The sequence below is a fragment of the Puma concolor genome, chromosome A3 (genome assembly GCF_028749965.1).
Source record: "Puma concolor isolate L17-30 chromosome A3, mPumCon1.1.hap2, whole genome shotgun sequence".
Lineage (NCBI taxonomy): Eukaryota > Metazoa > Chordata > Mammalia > Carnivora > Felidae > Puma > Puma concolor.
The window spans coordinates 117,312,597-117,333,776 of NC_141669.1; the positions used below are offsets into that span (position 1 = coordinate 117,312,597).

Below are 21,180 nucleotides of genomic sequence, written 5' to 3' on the forward strand. Positions count from 1 at the left end.
CTACATAGTATTCCACAGTTTGGATTACCATAGTTTGGGGGAGTGACTTCCAAATTTTTCTACTTGCTTCTTACAGTAAGAAATACATTTTATTTATTTTTTTATTAAAAAAATTGTTAATGTTTTTTAAATTTATTTTTGAGAGAGAGAGAGAGAGAGAGAGAGAGAGTATGAGCAGGGGAGGGGCAGAGAGAGCTGGAGACACAGAATCTGAAGCAGGCTCCAGGCTCTGAGCTGTCAGCACAGAGCCCAAGTCGGGGCTCGAACTCACAGACTGCGAGATCATGACGTGAGCTAAAATCGGACACTTACCTGGCTGAGCCACACAGGTGCCCCAAGAAATACATTTTAAACTGCTATTCAAAACCCATCACAGAAACATACTACACAAAACTGAAAGATACACATATACAACTAAACAAATATTTCATAAAATAATGTCTACCCTGACCCAGGAGGATGCACTGAAAATTTTTATTTTGTTCTATTTCATGAAAATAACAAAAACAACAAGAAAAAAAAACTCTGCTAATCATGACTGCTAAATTGTTTTCATTATCCACTAGTAAATTGTGACCTCAGTTTGAAAAATATTGCTTTAAATGACCAATCCTTTAATGAGATTAGATTGTTCATAAATCTCTCTGGTTAGGAACAGCTGCAGTGAGCTGTTTTATACTCATTTTGTAACCATGTGTTTCTGAGAGCAAGATTCCTGATTGTGTAATTACTATTTACTTAAAATTCTGATAAAATGTAGCCAGCGCATTGGAAAATCAAATTCTAACCCCCAGTCTGTTACCGTGATATACAAACTTCTGTTGGGCAAGTCCCTGTACCTCTGTGGGCCTCAATTTCCCCACCAGTAACCTGTTGATCTCTACACCCCAGAGTCTGCTCTAAATTGAAAGCAGAGCCCCACCCCCTGACTCAGCGAGGGCAGAACTTCTCTCTGATCCCAACTCCCCCTTTTTCCGCTCCCTGTTTGGAAGAGGCCCAGGGAAAAGGGAAAAGGCAGGTCTGGGCCAGAGGGCCCAATGCAGGGCGGGGCAGGGGAAGGGCAAGAGGGAGGCCAGCCCCCTAGTAGGAAATGAGACAGATTAGGAATAACACTTAATAAGCCTGACGCTCTCATCCTCCTCCTATCCCCTGGCCACCTTCCAGCCTCCTCTGTGCAGTCTCCTCTCCTTCCAGACAGTCCTTACTTCTTTTCCCCCTAGGCTGCAGCCAGCTTGAGCCCTCTGCCTGCCAGAGCCAGGAAGGAGCCCAGGTGGGGTAAGAACCTAAGCCCCAGGATGTTGACAACATTGCTGCCACTGCTGTGTCTACTGCTCCTGCCCGGCTGGGCCTTCTGTAGCCATGAAGCCTCAGATGGTGAGTCAGGGGCACATCTGCCCCGGGATGGTTCTGGAGACTCTCAGCCTGTCTGGGTACATGGGAGAAACCAGAGGAGACCTTATCCCACAGCGTCCGTGCCTGCAGCGAGCCAGATCTCTCTGTAGGGTAGGCAGGGTGCTGGGGACTGATTTGTGTCCCAAAGCCAAGGTGAGGAAGTACAGTCTGTCCCCAAGGAAGGGGGAGATGGAGGAGGCAGGGGGTGGAGAGTGGGGGATGGGAGGGGGGAGGGGGTGTGAAACAGAACTGGAAAAATGGAAAGGGATGGGTAGAAAGGGTAAGGGAATTAGCCCCCGGGAGAGGGGGTGAATCTGGAGGGGGAGAGCTGAGGGTGATCGTGGTTCGGGGTAAGACCAAGGAAGACAGGAAGACGTGAGAGATGGAAGGAATGGGAAGCCACTGGAGAGACCGGGACTGAGATAAGTGAGGCAGAAGAGGAGACTGGAGAAGGTGTAAGATGGATGGAAGCTTGGGGGAAAGTCGGGGGAAGAAGAAGCTGTGGTCATTGGGAAAACTCAGGGGGTCAGGCTGCCTGAAGTGGCTGTTTAAGCAGAGAAAGGTGTTATTGCCCTGCATGGTGACCACACAGGTGCCTCTCCTCCCCTTTCCCACAGTCTCTGTAGCCTTGGTCTCTCTCTGAGGGAGCAAATCACCAGTATTCAAGGAGCGCTCACTATGGTTAATACGTGCACTGACACATCTGACTCCCGTAATATCTCTACAAGGCAGGCAATATGATTATCTCTCTTTTACAGGGGAGGAGACTGGGCACAGGGCAGTTAGGAACCTTATCTAGGGCTATTCACATAGATATACCTATTCACACCTACAGACACAGAGCACAACTTTTCAAATGCAAAGGTGGACAAGACACATCCACGCACAGAAATTTATAACCCCGGACTCATTCCCCCCTCACACATTCTCTGGGCATCAACCCTGTACCAGGGCCTTAATAGGTGTAGGAGACAGAGATAACCAGACATGATTCTATAGCCTAAGGGAGCCCAGTAGAGTCTGTGTGTTTGGAGACAGTTACGTGGAATCTGGGATCATTGAAACAGACCTGCTGTGTCCGGGAGGGTAAAGAGGAGAGGCATCAGGAAAACTTCTCCAAGAGAGCAACAGAGCTGAGTCTTGAAGCATGAATAGAAGTTTGCCTAGAGGCAGAGACACCCCAACATGCTATTCATGTCAGCCAAAAGGCAGCATGAGAAACTCCAAGTAGTTTACTATATATAAGTACTAGAAGAGGTTAAATAAGGCAGTTGGGGCCTGGTCTCTGGCAGCCTTGAATGCCAAGCTAAAGACTTTGGACTTCATTCTGTGGACAGATATCCTATGGGGAGGCAGTGTGGCTGGATGGTTAAAAGTGCTGGAATCACACCGCCTGCACTCAAATCTTAGTTCTGCTACACCATTTTAGGCTGTGTCTCTTATGGACTGAGATTAATCACAGTAGCTACTGCATTTAGCTAATGGGAGGAAGGCGCAAATAAGATAATATGTGTAAGGTACAGTGCTTGGGTCATAGTAACAATAATAGCCATTATTATTGTTATTATTATTATTATTATTAATGATTTTGATAGGGGAGTGTGTCACTGGAGGATTTTAAGCAGGAGAGAATAATCTTATTGCTGGGTCAGAGAGAGTTCAGATTAGAAGGAGTGAAACTGAAAAATGAGGGGACGGGGAAGAGGAAGGACATTACCACCCGAGTCCAGATGAGAACCGATGAGGCGTAAAGTAGGGCAGTGGCAGGGAACAGGAGATGGAATAGGATTTTACTGGAAGCCAGGATTTGTTGACCAACTGGAAGTGGGGGTAGTTACAGGGTGAGAGGCAGAAAGATGGGAGTGGCTCTTCCACTGACTGGATTACCCTGAGGCAAGTGGCTTCTGCTCTTTCCAGCCTCAGTTTCCTTATCTGTAAAACGAAGTTAATAATCCCTTTCCTGCCCTCCTGACAGGGTTATGGGAGGAAGAGTGGGAGAACACTTTGTAGTTTATGAACGGCCGAGAAGGTGGGCGGCCGGCCTTTAGGTAGGGGGTTATTACCTCCAGCTACACGCCAAGCCCCGCCACGCCGGCCAAGGCCTGACGCGCTGACACTGCCCAGCAGGCCTTCGGACCCTCCACATGCTCCAGATCTCCTACTTTCGCGACCCCTATCAAGTGTGGCACCAGGGCAACGCGTCGCTGGGGGGGCTAACGACGCACGTGCTGGAAGGCCTAGGCAGCAACGTCACGATCCGCCAGTTGCAGCCCTTGCAGGAGCCTGAGAGCTGGATGCACACAGAAGACAGCCTTAAGACCTATCTGCACCAGTTCAACAGCTTGGTACTGCTGGTACACCATGAGCGGCGCTTGACCTGTGCGTGGTGCGCGCGCCCCTACGTGCGGCGGCGGCGGTGGCGCGTCCAGGCGGGAGGCGCGGCCTGTGGGCGGGATTTGATGGGGTGGGCCTGTGGGGGAACGGGGCGGAGCCTCATGGAGGGAAGGCGTTCTTGGAGGGGTGTTGTGGGTGGCTTGGTCTTGTGTGAGCCGGCTGCTCTGAGCAGCCCAGTGGTACCAGGGCACCTGCCTTTGCTGATTGCTGGTTGGGAGCTTGAGCCTGAAGAGGACTGGGTGTCCTAGTTGCGGGCCCTCCGTCAGGCCCTCTTTTTGCTGGCATCACCTCGGGGCTGACCCTGTTGGGATGCCCTGTCCTTGATCCACCCGAAACCCCAAAAGTTCATGTTCCCCCAGTGGACATTCTCCCACAGCTGGCATCCTCTCCATACAGCCCTCTCACCCTCCCTCATCCACAGTTCCTCTGATCATTCGCTGCTTCCTGGGCTGTGAGCTGCCTCCTGAGGGTTCTACAGCACGTGTCTTCTTCGAAGTGTCTGTGAATGGGAGCTCCTTTGTGCATTTCCAGCCAGAGACAGCTTTATGGGTGGCAGGGCCCCAGGCACCCTCCAGGGTGGTCACCTACACCCTGCAGCAGCTCAACGCCTACAATCGTACTCGGTACGAACTGCGAGAATTCCTGCAGGACACCTGTGTGCAGTATGTGCAAGAACACATCACTGTGAACAACTCGAAAGGTATGATGGGATCGGGGATGGGCCTGTGTGCTGTTGGGTGGGTTCCAGGCAAATGGGTAGACCTGAAGGATGCATACCTTGAGCAACGGAAGTCTCAGGGCTGGGGGGTTGGGACAGAGTATACACAGCTTATGTCACTTGGTGAAGTAGCCCCCTTCCTTTGGGGTAGAAATCCCTTAGTGTTTGATTTAAACCATGGACTTCTTGGAGGTATGTTCTTCAGGCTAATTCTGTGCATGTTCTGCAGGGAGCCAAACAGGCCGCTCCTACACCTCGCTGGTCCTGGGTGTCCTGGTGGGCAGTTTCATCATTGCTGGTGTGGCTGTAGGCATCTTCCTGTACACAGGTGGACGGCGGTGTTGATTGCTCTCCAGACCCCTCTGAAAAAGGGCTGGACTGATGAGGGCTGATGAGGGAAGATCTCAGCTCACTGCAAAACCACACAGATTCCCCATCTGGGACATTATATCCCAGAAGGTTTGGAGTGGCAGCTCCTTTCTTCTCCCTGATCTGCCCACCAAGAGTTTGGGGGAGGGAAAGGGAAGGAGGAAGCTAAGTAGACAGAGTTCTTGGTTTGCTAAGCACCTAAGAACTTGCATGCTTTCCTGAATTGGTCTGAGAAGTGAATGCTTATCTATCTTTGTGGAAAACAGATGACGGAGTTGGGTGGGGGTAGAGGGTGTCTATGGCACGTCCTCCAAAGACAGAATCACCCAAGGCATTCAAAACACCTAACAAATACAAGAAGTCCATCAACCAGAATAAACACCACTCGATGCTCCCAGGCACATCAGATTTGGGAAAGGATGCTGATATAGTAGAGGTAGAAAGAAATAATCAGAGAAATGGTGGGAGTATAAACTAAAATATGGGAGCAAAGAGCCATTAGTTAATTAATAATATTCTTAAAAAATTCCTTACTTATGTAGATGGCATTATTTTTTCCTCTACAAAATTTCTGGAAAAGTAGACTATATCTTTTGTCTTTATTTTATTTTGAGAGGGAGAGACAGAGTGTGAGCAGGGGAGGGGACAGAGAGAGAGGGAGACACAGAATCTGAAGCAGGCTCCAGGCTCTGAGCTGTCAGCACAGATCCCGATGTGGGGCTTGAACCCACGGACTGTGAGATCATGACCCGAACTGAAGTCGGACGCTTAACCGACGGAGCCACCCAGGGATCCCGTAGACTATACCTTTTGCTTCTACTCCCTCCTTTCCCACTCCTAAATCACTGCAGTCTGACTTCCCTATAAACTGCTCTAAGATCATCAATGACCTCTAATTGTGAAATCTCCATTCCACATGATATCTGCAACATTTTCCTTTGTGGACTAGAATTCTCTTTTTACCCTAACCCCTGAGATTCCATACTTCTAATTTTTAGAAACTGTTCTCGCCACTCAGTCAATCCCATTGCCTTTGTCATCTTACTCAACTCACCTTGAAATCATGGCTTTTTTAGACTTCCATGTTTTGGTTTTTTGGTCCCATTTAAACTGTACCCTTTGTGGATGTATTCATATGTCATCTATCTGTGGTCTTTTCCATGGGGAAACAATATAATCTTGTCTTTGGAAGCAGGTGTTTTGCCATCAAACAGATTTGAGTTTTACTTCTTTAAGCCGGGCATTTAACTCCTTGAAGTCTCAGTTTCTTCATAAAGAAAGGTATAATAAAATGTACAAAAAGGGTATAATAAAAATAACACCTACCTCATAGAGGCATTATGAGTATTATATAAATATATATATGTACACCCAATAAATATAGCACTTGCTGCTGACCTCCAGACCCCACATTTGCATTGATTTTTGAAAATCATCTCCACCTTAATATTTTGCAGACATTTCTGAGTCAACATGTTCTAAGTCAAATTCCTTATCTTTCTCCCCAAACCTGTTCTCTCTCCTTTGTTGTTTGCTATCAGTTAAACAGAATTACTATCAAACCACATCAGTGTAGAAACCTAAGTGCTGACCTTTATTTACTCCTTCTTCATCCCCCACCTACAAAATATAGTATGTGTAGAATCAAATCCTTCTTTTCCACTCTCTTGCTTTTTTTGTAAGATATGGTAATTCAGCTCTTTCTCTGCGGTAGGTATGAGGTGTGCCGCCCAGTTCTACTGGGTGTTTAGCTACAGGGCACTTAGGCAGCAGATAGCCACGAGCTGCTTCAGTTCCTTCAGTGTCTGCCTTACCTGTAGAGAACAGTCCTGCATGAGGTCATGTTCCTCTTGGGGCTATCCTTATCTGGTGACTGAGCAAAGCAGGGGTATAAAGGCTCAGCCAGTCCCACCTACTGCAGGGCAATTCTGATAAACAGTATTCACTCCAGAGCTCCTTGCCAGGTTGGCTGGGTATCTGTCAGATCTACACTGAAGTTTGACTTCTCCTTCTATTCAATCCCCCTTCCTTTCCCTAGTTAATATCTTCCACCTCAAACTATCTCAGCATCTGCTTCCAGAAAATCCAAACTGTGACTGACAATCTTCCTTTCTTTTTCTCTCTCCAGATTGAGAAATTTTCTCAATCTTATATCTGGACCATAGCAGTAGCCTCCTCCTAACTATTCTCCTGGTTTCTAATTTCTCTGAGTTCTAATTCATCTACATGGAAATAAAAAATAATAATAATTTAAAAAAGCAAACATAGATCTGATCATGTCATCATTGTTCCACTTTGTAAATTCCCAATACTTACTGAGCTAACTTCAGAATCCTCAAAATGGCATTCAAGGCCTTGTATAATCTGGTCTTATCCTAATTTTCAAATTGTATATCCCACCACTTCTCTTCATCCAACTGTGCTTTAGATTATCAATTTTAAAAACATATATATTTTAAATGTTTTTATTTATTTTTGAGGGGGGGGCGGCAGAGAGACAGACAGACAGACACAGAGGATCGAAAGTGGGCTATGTACTGAAAACAGAGAGCCCCATGTGGGGCTCGAACTCAAGACCCATGAGATCAAGACCCAAGCCGAAGTTGGATGCTCAACCAACTGAGCCACCCAGGCACCCCAAAAGCATATATTTTAAAAAATGTTTATTTATGTATTTTGAGAGAGAAAGAGAGAGAACAAGCAGGGAAGGGGCAGAAAGAAAGGTTGAGAGAGAATCCCAAGCAAGCTCCACATTGTCAGTATAGAGTGCAACATGTGGCTGGATCTCACAACCATAAGATCATGACCTGAGAGGAAACCAAGAGTCAGATGCTTAACCGACTGAGCCACCCAGGCTCCCCTTAAATGACAGAAGTAATACAACAATACTAGCAACACAGAGATTTACAAAGAAAGTTTGACAAAGAGAAAAATGAAAGACCTCTGTTTTCTCCTTCTCCCCAACCCTTACCTAAATGGTATGCCAAGATTCTTAGTTTCAAGCAACAGAAACCAACTCTACCAACTTAAGGAGGAAATAAATATATTGGAAGGTCATCAAGTAATCCTCAGTTTGATAGGAAGGCCAGCTAATTAAACTCAGAAAATAGAACCAGGAATCTCAACCAAAGTCACAACAGAGGAATGGTCTAGTTAAGTATACCACAGCTGGAACCACTACATCACCATTGCATGCTGCCATCTTAAGTGAATTCTACTCTGTCCCCTGTTTGTTTTTGTTTTGTTTTGTTTTTACACTATTTGTTCAAGACTCAACGTCCTGGTGGGAATGTCCAAATGATCAAGACTGCCTTAGCTGCAAGAGGGGAAAAGGGAAACTTTATGAGATGGAGCAACATTAGGGGGAATAGCTGTAAGTGCCTATATTAAAAAGAAGAAATATCTCAAATCAATAACCTATCCTTCCACCTAAAGAAGGTAGAAAAAGAGGAATGATCTAAACCTAAATCAAGAAGGGAAATAATAAGTATTAGAGCAAATAAATAAACTAGAGTCCAGAAAAACAATAAAGAAAATCAACAAAACCTCTTTTGTTGAAAGATCAATAAAATTGGCAAAACTTTAGCTAGACTTACCAATAAAAAAGTGAGAAGATCAAATTACAAAAATATTACAGAAATTACATTAGAGAATAAAAATGATTATAAGGAATACTACAAAAAATTATATGGCAACAAATTAGATAACTTAGATGAAATGGACAAGTTCCTAGAAAGACACAGATGCAGAAGAAATAGAAAATCTAAGTAGATGTGCAACAAATAAAGATACTGAATTAGTAATTTTAGAACTTCTGCAAAGAAAAACCCAGGCCCAAATTACCTCACTGGTGAATTCCATCACATTTCAAGAAGAATTAACATCAATCTTTGATAAAATCTTTCAAAAAATAAAAAAAGGAGGGAACACTTTCCAGGACATTCTATGAGGCCAGTATTACCTTGACACCAAACCCTATAGAGACATCAGAAGACAGCCACAAATATCTCATGAACATAGACACAAAAATCCTTAACAAAATGCTAGCAAGTTGAATCCAGCAATAAATGAAAGGTATTAAACACTGTAATCATGTGAGATTTATCCCAGGGAGGCCAAGTTGGTTCAACATATGAAAGTCAATGAATAGAACACACCATATCAATAAAATAAAGGACAAAACCCATATGATCATCTTAATAGATGCAGAAAAAACATTTGATAAAATTCAATACCCTATCATGATGATAATACTCAACAAACTAGGGATACAGAGGAACTTGTTCAACCTGATAAAGGTTATCTAAAACCCCACAACTAACATCATATTGAAACATTCCCCCTAGAATCAGAAACAAGACAAGGATTTCTGCTCTTTCTACTTGATTTCGACATGTACTATATTAGAGATTGTAGCCTGAGCACTCAGGCAAGAAAAAGAAATAAAAGCCATCTGAATTGGAAAGAAAAATAGTAAAGGTATACCCATTCAGAAATGACATGATTTTGTATATAGAAAATCCTAAAGAATCTACAAAAACAAAAACAAAACAAACCTGTTAGATCTAATAAAAAAGTTTAGTAAGGTTGCAGGATACAATATCAATACATAAAAATCAATTGTATTTCTATTCGTTAGCACTGAACAATCCAATAATGAAATGTAAAAGAATTCCATTTACAATAACATGAAAATATTATAAACTTGAGAATAAATTTAACAAAAGAAGTGTAAGATGTGTACACTGAATACAAATACTTATTGAAAGAAATTAAAGATAAATAAATGGAAAAATATCCTGTATTTATTGACCATAGGCTTAATATGTTAAGATAGCAATTCTTCCCAAACTAATCTACAGATTCATTGCAATTTCTATTAAAATCCCAGCTGCCTTTTTTTGCAGAAATCAATAAGCTGATCCTGAAGTTCATATGGAAGTGCAAGGGATCCAGAATAGATCCCAAAGAAGTCTTGAAGAAAACAAACAAACAAACAAACAAACAAAAAATCTGAGGCTTCATACTTATTGATTCTAAAATTTACTACATAGTTACAGTGATCAACACAGTGTTCTACTGGCATAAAGACAAACATATAGATCAATGGAATAGGACTAAGACTCCAGAAATAAACCCTTACATCTGTGGTCAACTGATTTTTCTACAAGATGCTAAGACAATTTGATGGAGAAGGAATCATCTAGGTGTTGCTGGAACAACTAGTTATCACCATGCAAAAGATGGAAGTTAGAATCCCAATTCAAAATGGATCAAAGACCTAAATATATGATCTAAAGCCATAAAACTCTTGGGACACCTGGCCAGCTCAGCCAGTGGAGCATGCAACTCTTGATCTCGGGGTTGTGAGTTTGAGCTCCATGCTGAGTGTAGAGATTACTTTTTTTTTTTTTTCAACATTTATTTATTTTTGGGACAGAAAGAGACAGAGCATGAACGGGGGAGGGGCGGAGAGAGAGGGAGACACAGAATCGGAAACAGGCTCCAGGCTCTGAGCCATCAGCCCAGAGCCTGACGCGGGGCTCGAACTCACAGACCGCGAGATCATGACCTGGCTGAAGTCGGATGCTTAACCGACTGCGCCACCCAGGCGCCCCGAGATTACTTAAAAATAAAATATTTTGGGGGGCACCTGGGTGGCTCAGTCGGTTAAGCATCCGACTTCAGATCAGGTCATGAACTTGTGCTTGGTGAGTTCGAGCCCTGCTTCGGATTCTGTGTCTCCCTCTCTGTTCCTCCCCCACTCGCACTCTGTCTCTGTCTCTGCCTTCCTCTCTCTCTCTCTCTCTCTCTCTCTCTCTCTCTCTCTGTGCGTGTCTCTCAAAAATAAAAAAAAATTTTTTTAAACATTTTTTAAAAGAAATTTAAAAAATAAAATCTTTTTGAAGAAGAAGGCATAAACTCTTAAAGAAAAACACAGTTGTAAACATTTGTCTTAAATTAAGCAATGGTTTCTTAGCTCTGATACAAATAGCACAAACAACAAAAGAAAAAAATAGATAAATTGGACTTCACCAAAATAAAAGTACTTTTGTGGTTCACAGAATATACAGAAAAGATATCCCACAGAATAGAAGAAAATATTTGTAAATCATATATCTAATAAAGATCTAATACCCAGAATATATAAAGAACTCTTACAACACAACAATAAAAAGACAAATAACCCAATTTAAAAATAGGCAAAGGATTTGAATTGGCACTTCTCAAGATATACCAGTGACCAATAAGCACATGAAAAGATGCTCAACATCATTACATGCAAATCAAAACTATAATGAGGTACTAATTCACACCATCAAGAATGGCTATAATAAAAAAAGATAGACAATAATAAGTGTTGGCAAAAATGTGCAGAAAGTGACCCTCATACATTGCTGGTAGGAATGTAAAATGGTATAGCCATTTTGGAATACATTTGACAGTTCCTAAAAAATTCAACATAGAGCTAGTATAAGACTCAGCAATTCCACTCTTGTTACATACTCAAGAGAATGGAAAACATATGTCTACACAAATACTTGTACATGAATGTTCATAGCAGCATTATTCATAACAGCCAAAATATGGAAACACTGCATGTCTATCAGTTGATGAATAGATAAACAAAATGTGGTACATTCATACAATGGAATATTATGTAGCCCCAATGAATGAAGTACTGATATATGCTACAACATGGACGAGCCTTGAAAACATTGTAAGTGAAAGAAGCCAGTCACAACAAACCACATCTTGTAAGATTCCACTTACATGAAATGTCCAGAATAGGCAATCCATAGATATAGAAAGCAGATTAGCGATGCCTCATGCTGGAGGTATGGAGTGATGACAGACAGTGTCTGCTAAAGGGCACAGGGTTTCCTTTTGGGGTGATGAAAATATTCTAAACATATTATGATGGATACATGGTTCTGAACATAGTTTTTAAAACGCTGAATTGCATATTTTAAATGGATAAATTTTACAGTATGTGAATTATATCTCAAAGATGTTACAAGGTGATAACAGTAAAACCATCTTGAATATGAAGAAAGTGGGGCGCCTGGGTGGCACAGTCGGTTAAGCGTCCGACTTCAGCCAGGTCACGATCTCGCGGTCCGTGAGTTCGAGCCCCGCGTCGGGCTCTGGGCTGATGGCTCAGAGCCTGGAGCCTGTTTCTGATTCTGTGTCTCCCTCTCTCTCTGCCCCTCCCCCGTTCATGCTCTGTCTCTCTCTGTCCCAAAAAAATAAATAAAAACGTTAAAAAAAAAAAAATTAAAAAAAAAAAAAGAATATGAAGAAAGTAAGCAAAGCTGCTGAAATCAGTAACCATCGAAAAATGTTAATAATTATTAAAAAAAAAAAACAGTCTCTGGAGTTAGGTTGGGGTCGGTTAATTCCCTCTTTGTGCTTTCTCAGTCCACAGTCCAATTAATCTTCCACTGTGTCCACAGGGAGAATAAGGAGGTAAACTTATAAGATATTAGACCTGAACACTCTTATACTGATGGTGAAACTGAAGCTGGGAAAGACTAAGCAGCTTGTCCAAGGTTCCACAGTTAGCTGGTATAAGAACTGGAACTAGAGGGGCGCCTGGGTGGCTCAGTCGGTTAAGTGTCCAACTTCGGCTCAGGTCATGATCTCACTGTTCTTGAGTTTGAGCCCCGCAATGAGCTCTGTGCTGACAGCTCAGAGCCTGGAGCCTGCCCCAGATTCTGTGTTTCCCTCTCTCTCTGCCCCTCCCGCACTCGCACTCTGTCTCTCTCTCTCTCTCTCTCTCTTAAAAATAAATAAACATTAAAAAAAATAATAACTGGAACTAGAGCTCGAGTCTTCTGACTTTTGTTCCTGAGCTATTGCTGCAACACCACGCTCTGGGAGGGGGCGAGAGTCATAGGTTGTAGGGGTAACAGGATTACTTGCCAGGATTCTCTGAAAAGTTCATGTCCACGTCCAAAAGCAGGAGAGGTAAAGAGTCAGGAAAACAGTGGGATGAGTAACTCTTGACCTTTTAGGGCAAGAGGTGTGATCCTCATTTCCAGGACATTGTACAACCAAATAGAGAATGAAAAGTTCATCTGACCATGCTTATACATATAAATATTGGTTCATAGCTGTGTGACCTTGGATGATAAGTCAGTGCCCCTCTCTGAAAGGGAATTTGTAATTTTTTTTAGATTCATTTATTTATTTGGGGGGAGGGGGCAGAGAGAGAGAGGGAGAGAGAGAATCCCGAGCAGGCTCCATACTGTCAGCACGGAGCCCAATGTGGGGCTCAATCTCATGGAACTGAGAGATCAGGACCTGAGTCAAAATCAAGACTTGGAAGCTTAACCAACTGAACCGCCCAGGTGCCCCAGGAATTTGTAATTTCTACAATACCTTCCAGCTCTGATAACTAGGATTCTAAGTTCCTAAGTCCAGACAGCTGGCATTTGGGCAACTGTAAGTGTCCTAGAAGTGCCCTTCTTCTTCCTGGAATGACCTCAGAATATTTGGCTTAAGCCTGTCCCCTGACAGACAGACTACTGGAGGTCATGTTGGAGTTTACACAAGACATAAACAAATCTGGAATAAATCTAAACAAGTGGCTCCCTAGTGTAATCTAAAAATCTCCTTCTGGGTGGCTTGGCTTACTGTACTCCGCCACCTTTGAATTTAGCTCAATGTGTATCTCTTGATTTTGTACTTCTTGCCAGGTGTCCTGAGGTTTAGGTTTTTGTACCCAATTTGGCCAACTGTTGCTGAGGCCTATGTGATGGATGCAAGACATTGTGCTAACTGCTCTCAGGGATGCAGAAAGGGGTAAAACATGATCCCCGCCCAGGAGCTCATAGTCCAGAGGAAGAGGCATACAAACCATGTCATTTTAACACAGAAGGAATGAGAAAAGTACAAAGTAGCTATAAGCTATGTACTGAGGAAAAGGGATCAGGGAAAGCTATACAGAGGCCATTATATTTCATCTGAGCCTTGAAGAAAGAAAATTTTACTAGGTGAAAAGGAGAAAGATGTTTCTCCCCTCTTAGGCTAAGATCTTTGAGGGAAGAATAATATATATCAACATGTTCCTGACATTGAGCATAATACCTAACATAAGGAAAGAGCCCAGTACATATTTGTTCAATAAGTGAATAATGAGTGGATTCTGGACTGATATAACAGCACAAAGGCAAAGGGGTGAAAGTGCACCATATGTTTGGGGATGATAAATGGTCTGATATGGCTGCTCTAAGTTAAGTTTATATAAGGAAATGTGGGAGATGAAATGAGACATTCGGGTACCAGATTAAGAATGGCATGCTAAGAAGTTATACTTAATTCTATAGGCTAACTATATAGGTTAACTATTTCCTGTAGGGAAACACTGCCCTCGTTTATCTTCCTATCCTTAATATCTAGAACGGTGACAGGGATTTAGAAGATAGACAATAAATGGCTGGAAGAATGACTGAACTCAAGATTTTTGAGAAAGGATGCTATTTCATCCAATCTCAGTTTACTACTACTATTACTAATCCTTCACTTTATATACAATTTTATAGTTACAGACACACTTTTATTCTATTATCTCATTAAAAAATGTATTGATCCACCCAACACGTTTATTAGGAAAGAAGGCAGATATTATTCTCATTTCCTGGTCCATCTTGTGAAACTGAATGAAACCTCATTTAAAATGGAGCCAGGAAAGCTGTAATCATCAAGGCAGTATGGTATCGGCACAAAAACAGAAACATAGACCAATGGGATAGAATAGAGACTCCAGAATTGGACCCACAAATGTATGGCCAACTAATCTTTGACAAAGCAGGAAAGAATATCCAATGGAAAAAAGACAGTCTCTTTAACAAATGGTGATGGGACACCTGGACAGCAACATGTGGAAGAACGAAACTAGACCACTTTCTTACACCATTGACAAAAATAAACTCAAAATGGATAAAGGACCCGAATGTGAGACAGGAAACCATCAAAACCCTAGAGGAGAAAGCAGAAAAAAAACCTCTCTGATCTCAGCCGCAGAAATTTCTTACTCGACACATCTCCAAAGGCAAGGGAATTAAAAGTGAAAATGAACTATTGGGACGTCATCAAAATAAAAAGCTTCTGCACTACAAAGGAAACAATCAACAAAACTAAAAGGCAACTGATGGAATGGGAAAAGATATTTGCACATGGCATATCAGATAAAGGGCTAGTATCCAAAATCTATAAAGAACTCACCAAACTCCACACCTGAAAAACAAATAATCCAGTGAAGAAATGGGCAGAAGACATGAATAGACACTTTTCTAAAGAAGACATCCAGATGGCCAACAGACACGTGAAAAGATGCTCAACATCGCTCCTCATCAGGGAAATACAAATCAAAACCACACTGAGATTCCACCTCACACCAGTCAGAGTGGCTCAAATGAACAAATCAGGAGACTATAGATGCTGGAGAGGATGTGGAGAAACGGGAACCCTCTTGCACTGTTGGTGGGAATGCAAACTGGTACAGCCGCTCTGGAAAACAGTGTGGAGGTTCCTCAAAAAATTAAAAATAGATCTACCATATGACCCAAGGGATATACACTGCTAGGAATTTAACCAAGGGATACAGGAGTGCTGATGCATAGGGGCACTTGTACCCCAATGTTTATAGCAGCACTTTCAACAATAGCCAAATTATGGAAAGAGCCTAAATGTCCATCGACTGAGGAATGGATAAAGAAGATGTGGTTTATATATATATACAATGGAATACTACTTGGCAATGAGAAAGAATGAAATCTGGCCATTTGTAGCAACGTGGATGGAACTGGAGAGTATTATGCTAAGTGAAATAAATCAGGCAGAGAAAGACAGATACCATATGTTTTCACTCATATGTGGATCCTGAGAAACTTAACAGAAGACTATGGGGAGAAGGGGGAAAAAACAGTTACAGAGAAGGAGGGAGGCAAACCATAAGAGACTCTTAAATACTGAGAACAAACTGATGGTTGATGGGGTGTGGGAGAGAAGGGAAAGTGGGTGATGGGCATTGAGGAGGGCACCTGTTTGGATGAGCACTGGGTGTTGTATGGAAACCAATTTGACAATAAATTATATTTTAAAAAATAATGAAATAAAATTTAAAAATAAATAAATAAGGAGCCAGGAGACCAGCAGGGGGAGCTCTCACCCCTTACCAACTCATTGTCAATTGCAGACCTCAACCTGAAGAGACATACCACGCATTCCCAGCAGGAGGAAGCCTGCTTTACTACTCCAGCAAGAGGAAGGAAGATTTTCTCCTGGCCCAGCAATAGTTCAGCCAGTGAGAAACTGCCGCAACTCAGCCAATGAGAAATCATCACCACCCTGAACTCTCATTTTCCTCAAATGGACTTTACTTCAAAGCAATCTCTCACAATTTCATCCTTTTTCTGTATAAAGTAACATTCCCTCCTTTGTTCTCCTGACTTGCCTGTGGTTTTACCCTAGTTTGCTGGCCCCAAATCTGCAACATTCAAAAATCAATGAATGTAATTCACCATATTGACAGACGAAAAGAAGAAAAAAAACTTGATAATTTCAATTGATGAAGAAAATGCATTAACAGAATTCAACGTCTATTCATGATAAAATCTCTCCACAATTAGGAACAGAAGGAAACTTCTCTCACCTCAGGGGGGGAAAAGGGCATTTACAAAAAAGGCATCATACCTAATGGTAAAAGCCTGAATGTTTTCTCCCAAAATTGGGAACACAAAAGGATGTTCACTCTTGCCACTCCTATTCAATATTATCCAGAAAGTTCTGACTAATGCAACAAGGCCAGGCAGGGAATGAAAAAGACATATGAATTGGAAAGGAAGAAACAAAATTATCTCTATTAGTAGCCAAAGGAAAAAATAAAATTGTCTCTATTAGTAGCCAAAAATGATTGTCTATGTAGAAAATTCTATTTAATCTGCAAAAAAACTCCTAGAGAGGTGCTTGGGTGGCTTTCAGTTGAGCGCCCAGCTCTTGATTTAGTTCAGGTCATGATCTCACGGTTTGTGGATTTAAGCCCTGAGTTGAGCTCTGCGCTGACAGCTTGGGATTCTCTCTCTCCCTCTCTCTCTCTCAAAATAAATAAATAAACTAAAAAACAAAAACAAAAACAAAAAACACACTCCTAGAACTAGTTAATGAGTTTGGCAAAGTCACAGGATACAAAGTCATAATATAAAAGTCAATTGTGTTTCTGTATCTCGGCAACAAGCAATGGTAAAACAAAATTAGATAAACAACATAGGGGTGCCTGGGTGGTTCAGTTGGTTAAACATCCCACTCTTGATTTCTGCTGGGGTCACGATCTCATGGTTCTTGAATTCGAGCCCCACATCAGGCTCCATGCTGGCAGTGAGGAGCCTGCTTGGAATTCTTTCTCTCTGCCTCTCCCCTGCTCATGCTCGCACTCTCTCTCTCTCTTTCTCTCTCAAAAATAAATAAATAAACTTTTGAAAAAAAGCACCTAAAATAAACAAACAATATAATTTATGATTGCACCAAAGTAATGAAATATGTAGGAATAAGTAGAACAAAATATATGACAGATCTTTATGCTGCAAACTATAAAATACCAATGAAGGAAATCAAAGAAGACCTAAATAAATGGAGCAACAGATCATGTTCACTGATTAGAAGGCTCAGTTCTGTTAGGGTGTCAATTTTCCCCAAACTGAAACACAGATTCAACATAATCCCAATCAAAATCCCAGCAGGGATTTTTTTTTTTTTTTTATGTTTATTTTTGAGAGAGAGAGACCGACAGAGTGCAAGCGAGGCAGGGGGGCAGAGAGAGAGGGAGACACAGAATCTGGAACAGCCTGGCTCCAGGCTCCAAGCTGTCAGCACAGAGCCTGATGCAGGGCTTGAACTCATGAACCATGAGATCATGACCTGAGCCGAAGTCGGACGCTTCACTGACTGAGCCACCCAGGTGCCCCAGCCCGGATTTTTATAGATATCAATAAGTTGATTCTAATATTTATATGGAAAGCCAAAAGGACTGGAGAGCTAAAACAATTTTGGAAAAGTAGAACAATGTTGGAGAACTCACACTATTTGATTTCAAGACTTACTACCGTTATATACTAATAAAAGCAATGTGGTGTTGGCAAAAGGATAGACACATGGATGGATGGAACAGAATAGAGAGTCCAGAGAGAGATTGACACAAATATGCCCAATTGAATTTTTTTATCAACGTGCAATGGGGAAAGATCTTTTCAACTAGAGTAATTGTACAGTTGCAAAAATGTAAACCTCGGCCTATACCTTACACTTTTTATTTTAAAAATTCAGTTGAAATGGATCATAGACCTAAATGGAAACCTATGGAACTTTTAGAAGAAAGTAAAGGAGAAAAATCATTGTCACCTTAGGTTAGAGAGAATTCTTAAATACAACATTAAAGTGAAATTCATAAAAGGAATACTTGATAAATTTGATTGTAGGGACAGAGAACACATCAGTGTTGCAGGACTTACCTAAGTGGGGAGAAGATTTTGACCAGAAAGGGGTACCACATGGACATTTTTAGGGAAGGACAAACTATTCCGTATTTTGATTGTGGTGTTTATATGACTGTGTACTTCTCAAAACTCACCGAACTCTACACCAGAAAGTGAATTTTACTAATGTAAATTACAATTAAGTTACATAAATATCTATCTATCTATATATGAAATTTAAAAAAAAGTGTTTCATTTTTCTCCTCAAATTAGTATCAAGTCACATCTAACAGATTCTGTATTTGTACAATTATTTTTCTTGGAGCCCAAGATTAGGACTGCCATAATCCACGTTAACTTTTCATTTCCTCTTATTCCATAGAACCTGAAATTTCATCATTGTCAATTTATTCTTTTTGACTAGGTTTCTGTCTCAAGAAGGTCCAGCTCCTATTATTGGGAGTGGAAAAATAACACACTACCTGCCATTGGCACTTTAGCAGGGATCCATTCATTGGGCTAACTAGCTGTCATTGTGGATGGCAGTGAGCAGGCCTCCAAGGGGCCAGGACACAGGACAGATGTGTTCTCATAGGAGGAAAGGGAAAGAAAGGTCTGCAGCATAGCACAGCCACAGGGCACTAAAGGCTGCAGCTGGGGGCGGGAGGGTAGCGATCAGGGAGAAGAGATGAGAGCATGCCAGGGACACACTGTGCTGACTTCACAGTTTTGCCTCCGGCTGGCTCTGGACTTAATCCAGTGTCTTCCCTGAGCTTTCATTTTTTCTCTTCTGATCCTGTCAAGTCTCTGCTCACATCTGTCCCATAGTGTAAACAAGATCCTCTTCCTTTGCCTCTTATTCAACAGACAATTATCATAACTGAGTCTGACAACACTCCCTCCTATTTGGCACTAAAGCCCTTTTATAACCACTTATCTCTTTTGATCCAAGAAAAGGAGAATTAGCTCTGATTTCCGAGAAGGAAATAAAGCCTCAGAAAGGTTAAGTGATTTTTACCCAGTTAGTTTTTTCCTACAGAGGCCTGGACTCTCTCCATTATCTATACTCTGCTGCCCCCTACCGTGCACACAGCATTAGATGCTTAAATTGCAAGGACACACAACACACAGTTGTCACAATCTGAGAGTTTACATTTGTTAACTTAACAGATATTTATTGAGATCTTACCATGTGCCAGAAAAAAAGACAGACATGGTTCTTGTGCATGTGGAGCTTATGATATAGACAGGGAGATGGAATTACACAAATAATTACGTAATTACAATTTGGATGAGTACTATGAAGTACAAGGTGCCGTAGCAGCGTATAGCAGTGTGTAGCCTAGTGGGAGGATCAGGGAAATCTTGCATGAAGTGTAATCCGTAGGAGTAGATTATTCATTGGCTACGGAGGAGGTATTGCAGGTGCCTCTCAGGTCTCTGGCACGAGCTGGGCAGATGGCACGAGATGGGCAGTTACTAAGTTGGGGAAGCCTAGAGAAAGGTGGGATTTTGCATGGAAAGAACGTGAACTTGGCCTTGGCCTTTTGCAGTTTGGAAACCCTGTGAGACATTCAGGTATAGATGTGGAATAAGCAAATGGTATTTGAAATTGTGGTAATGGATGAAAACTCTTGGTAAGAAAAGAACAGAAAGATAAAAGGGCTTATGACTACTGTGACAGACTCGTAGATTTAAAAGTCCTGTTGCTAGGGGAACCTGGGTGGCTCAGTCAGTTAAGCATCTGACTCTTGACCTCAGCTCAGATCTTGATCTCAGGGTCTTGAGTTCAAGCACCTATGGGGCTCCATGCTGGGCGTGAGGCCTACTTAAAAAAATAAAAAATAAAAAAAACTACAATAAATATATTGGGGCACCTGGTGGCTCAGTTGGTTGAGCATCTGACTATTGATTTCGGCTTAAGCTTGTGGGATCGAGCCCTGCATCAGGCTGCACGCTGAGTGTGGAACCTGCTTGGGATTCTCTCTCCCTCTGCCCCATCTCCCCCATTCACATACATTCTCTCTCTCTCTCTCTCTCTCTCTCTCTCTCTCTCTCTCTCTCTCCCAAATTAAAAAAAAAAAAATGTTTTTAAGTCCAGTTGGAGGAGATGGAACAAGACCAGGAAACTTGGGATAAAGAGCCAGAGAGGCAGGAAGGAAAAGAAAATCAGGAGAGCATGATAGTGCCAAAGCAAGGGGAGCGTGTGTTTCAAGAGGGAGACTGTCCACTGTGGTAGAGGTTATGAAAAAATGAAGCAGAAGTTATTTACCTGTCTGGCCTGGTGAAATTGAGGCCCGGTTTCAGAGGCCTGGGGTCTGAGAGAACCAGGCCAGGTTCTCCTAGAAAATCCTCCAGAGGCCACCGTAGTGTGTTGCTTTAGAGCGGTGGTCCTCATACTCTTTTTTGCACATACCACCCAAAATAATTTTGATAAATGATGTCACCCTGTAATTAAAAGATGTTTTCCCTGAAACTGATATTTTTAATTGTCCCTTTGTCGCCTCCAAGATTCTTTTTATTACCCCAGGCAACGTACATTAGTAAGATTCAGGGTGGGCCAGAGATACAGCTTTCTTATGAAAACTAGCAGAACTACAATTAAGGAGGAAAAGCTGGCTCAGAGCCTCATCCTCAGGAACTTTCTCAGGTAGAGTACATAAGGAAGTTGAGGGTATAGAAATTAATTCCCTTAAAACTATCAACCCAACCTCATTTGTAATTAAAGAAAGGCAAATTAGAACAATGAGCTCTTGCTTTCTCACTGACAAGACTGCATGACTATCTCTTGGGAAATCTTTGTGTATCATAGGGGTATTGCATACCTCCATT

The 21,180-nt window shown here is 42.0% G+C and overlaps 1 protein-coding gene across 1 annotated transcript; it reads left to right on the forward strand.

The window, feature by feature from the left end:
- The first annotated feature begins 1,082 nt into the window (after positions 1 to 1,082).
- On the forward strand, positions 1,083 to 6,270 carry PROCR (protein C receptor). Its single transcript, XM_025932538.2, has 4 exons — positions 1,083 to 1,374; positions 3,520 to 3,771; positions 4,208 to 4,486; positions 4,734 to 6,270. The coding sequence occupies exons 1-4, from the start codon at positions 1,296 to 1,298 to the stop codon at positions 4,847 to 4,849; spliced, it is 726 nt and encodes a 241-aa protein (XP_025788323.2). The 5' UTR covers positions 1,083 to 1,295; the 3' UTR covers positions 4,850 to 6,270.
- The last annotated feature ends 14,910 nt before the right edge of the window (positions 6,271 to 21,180 follow it).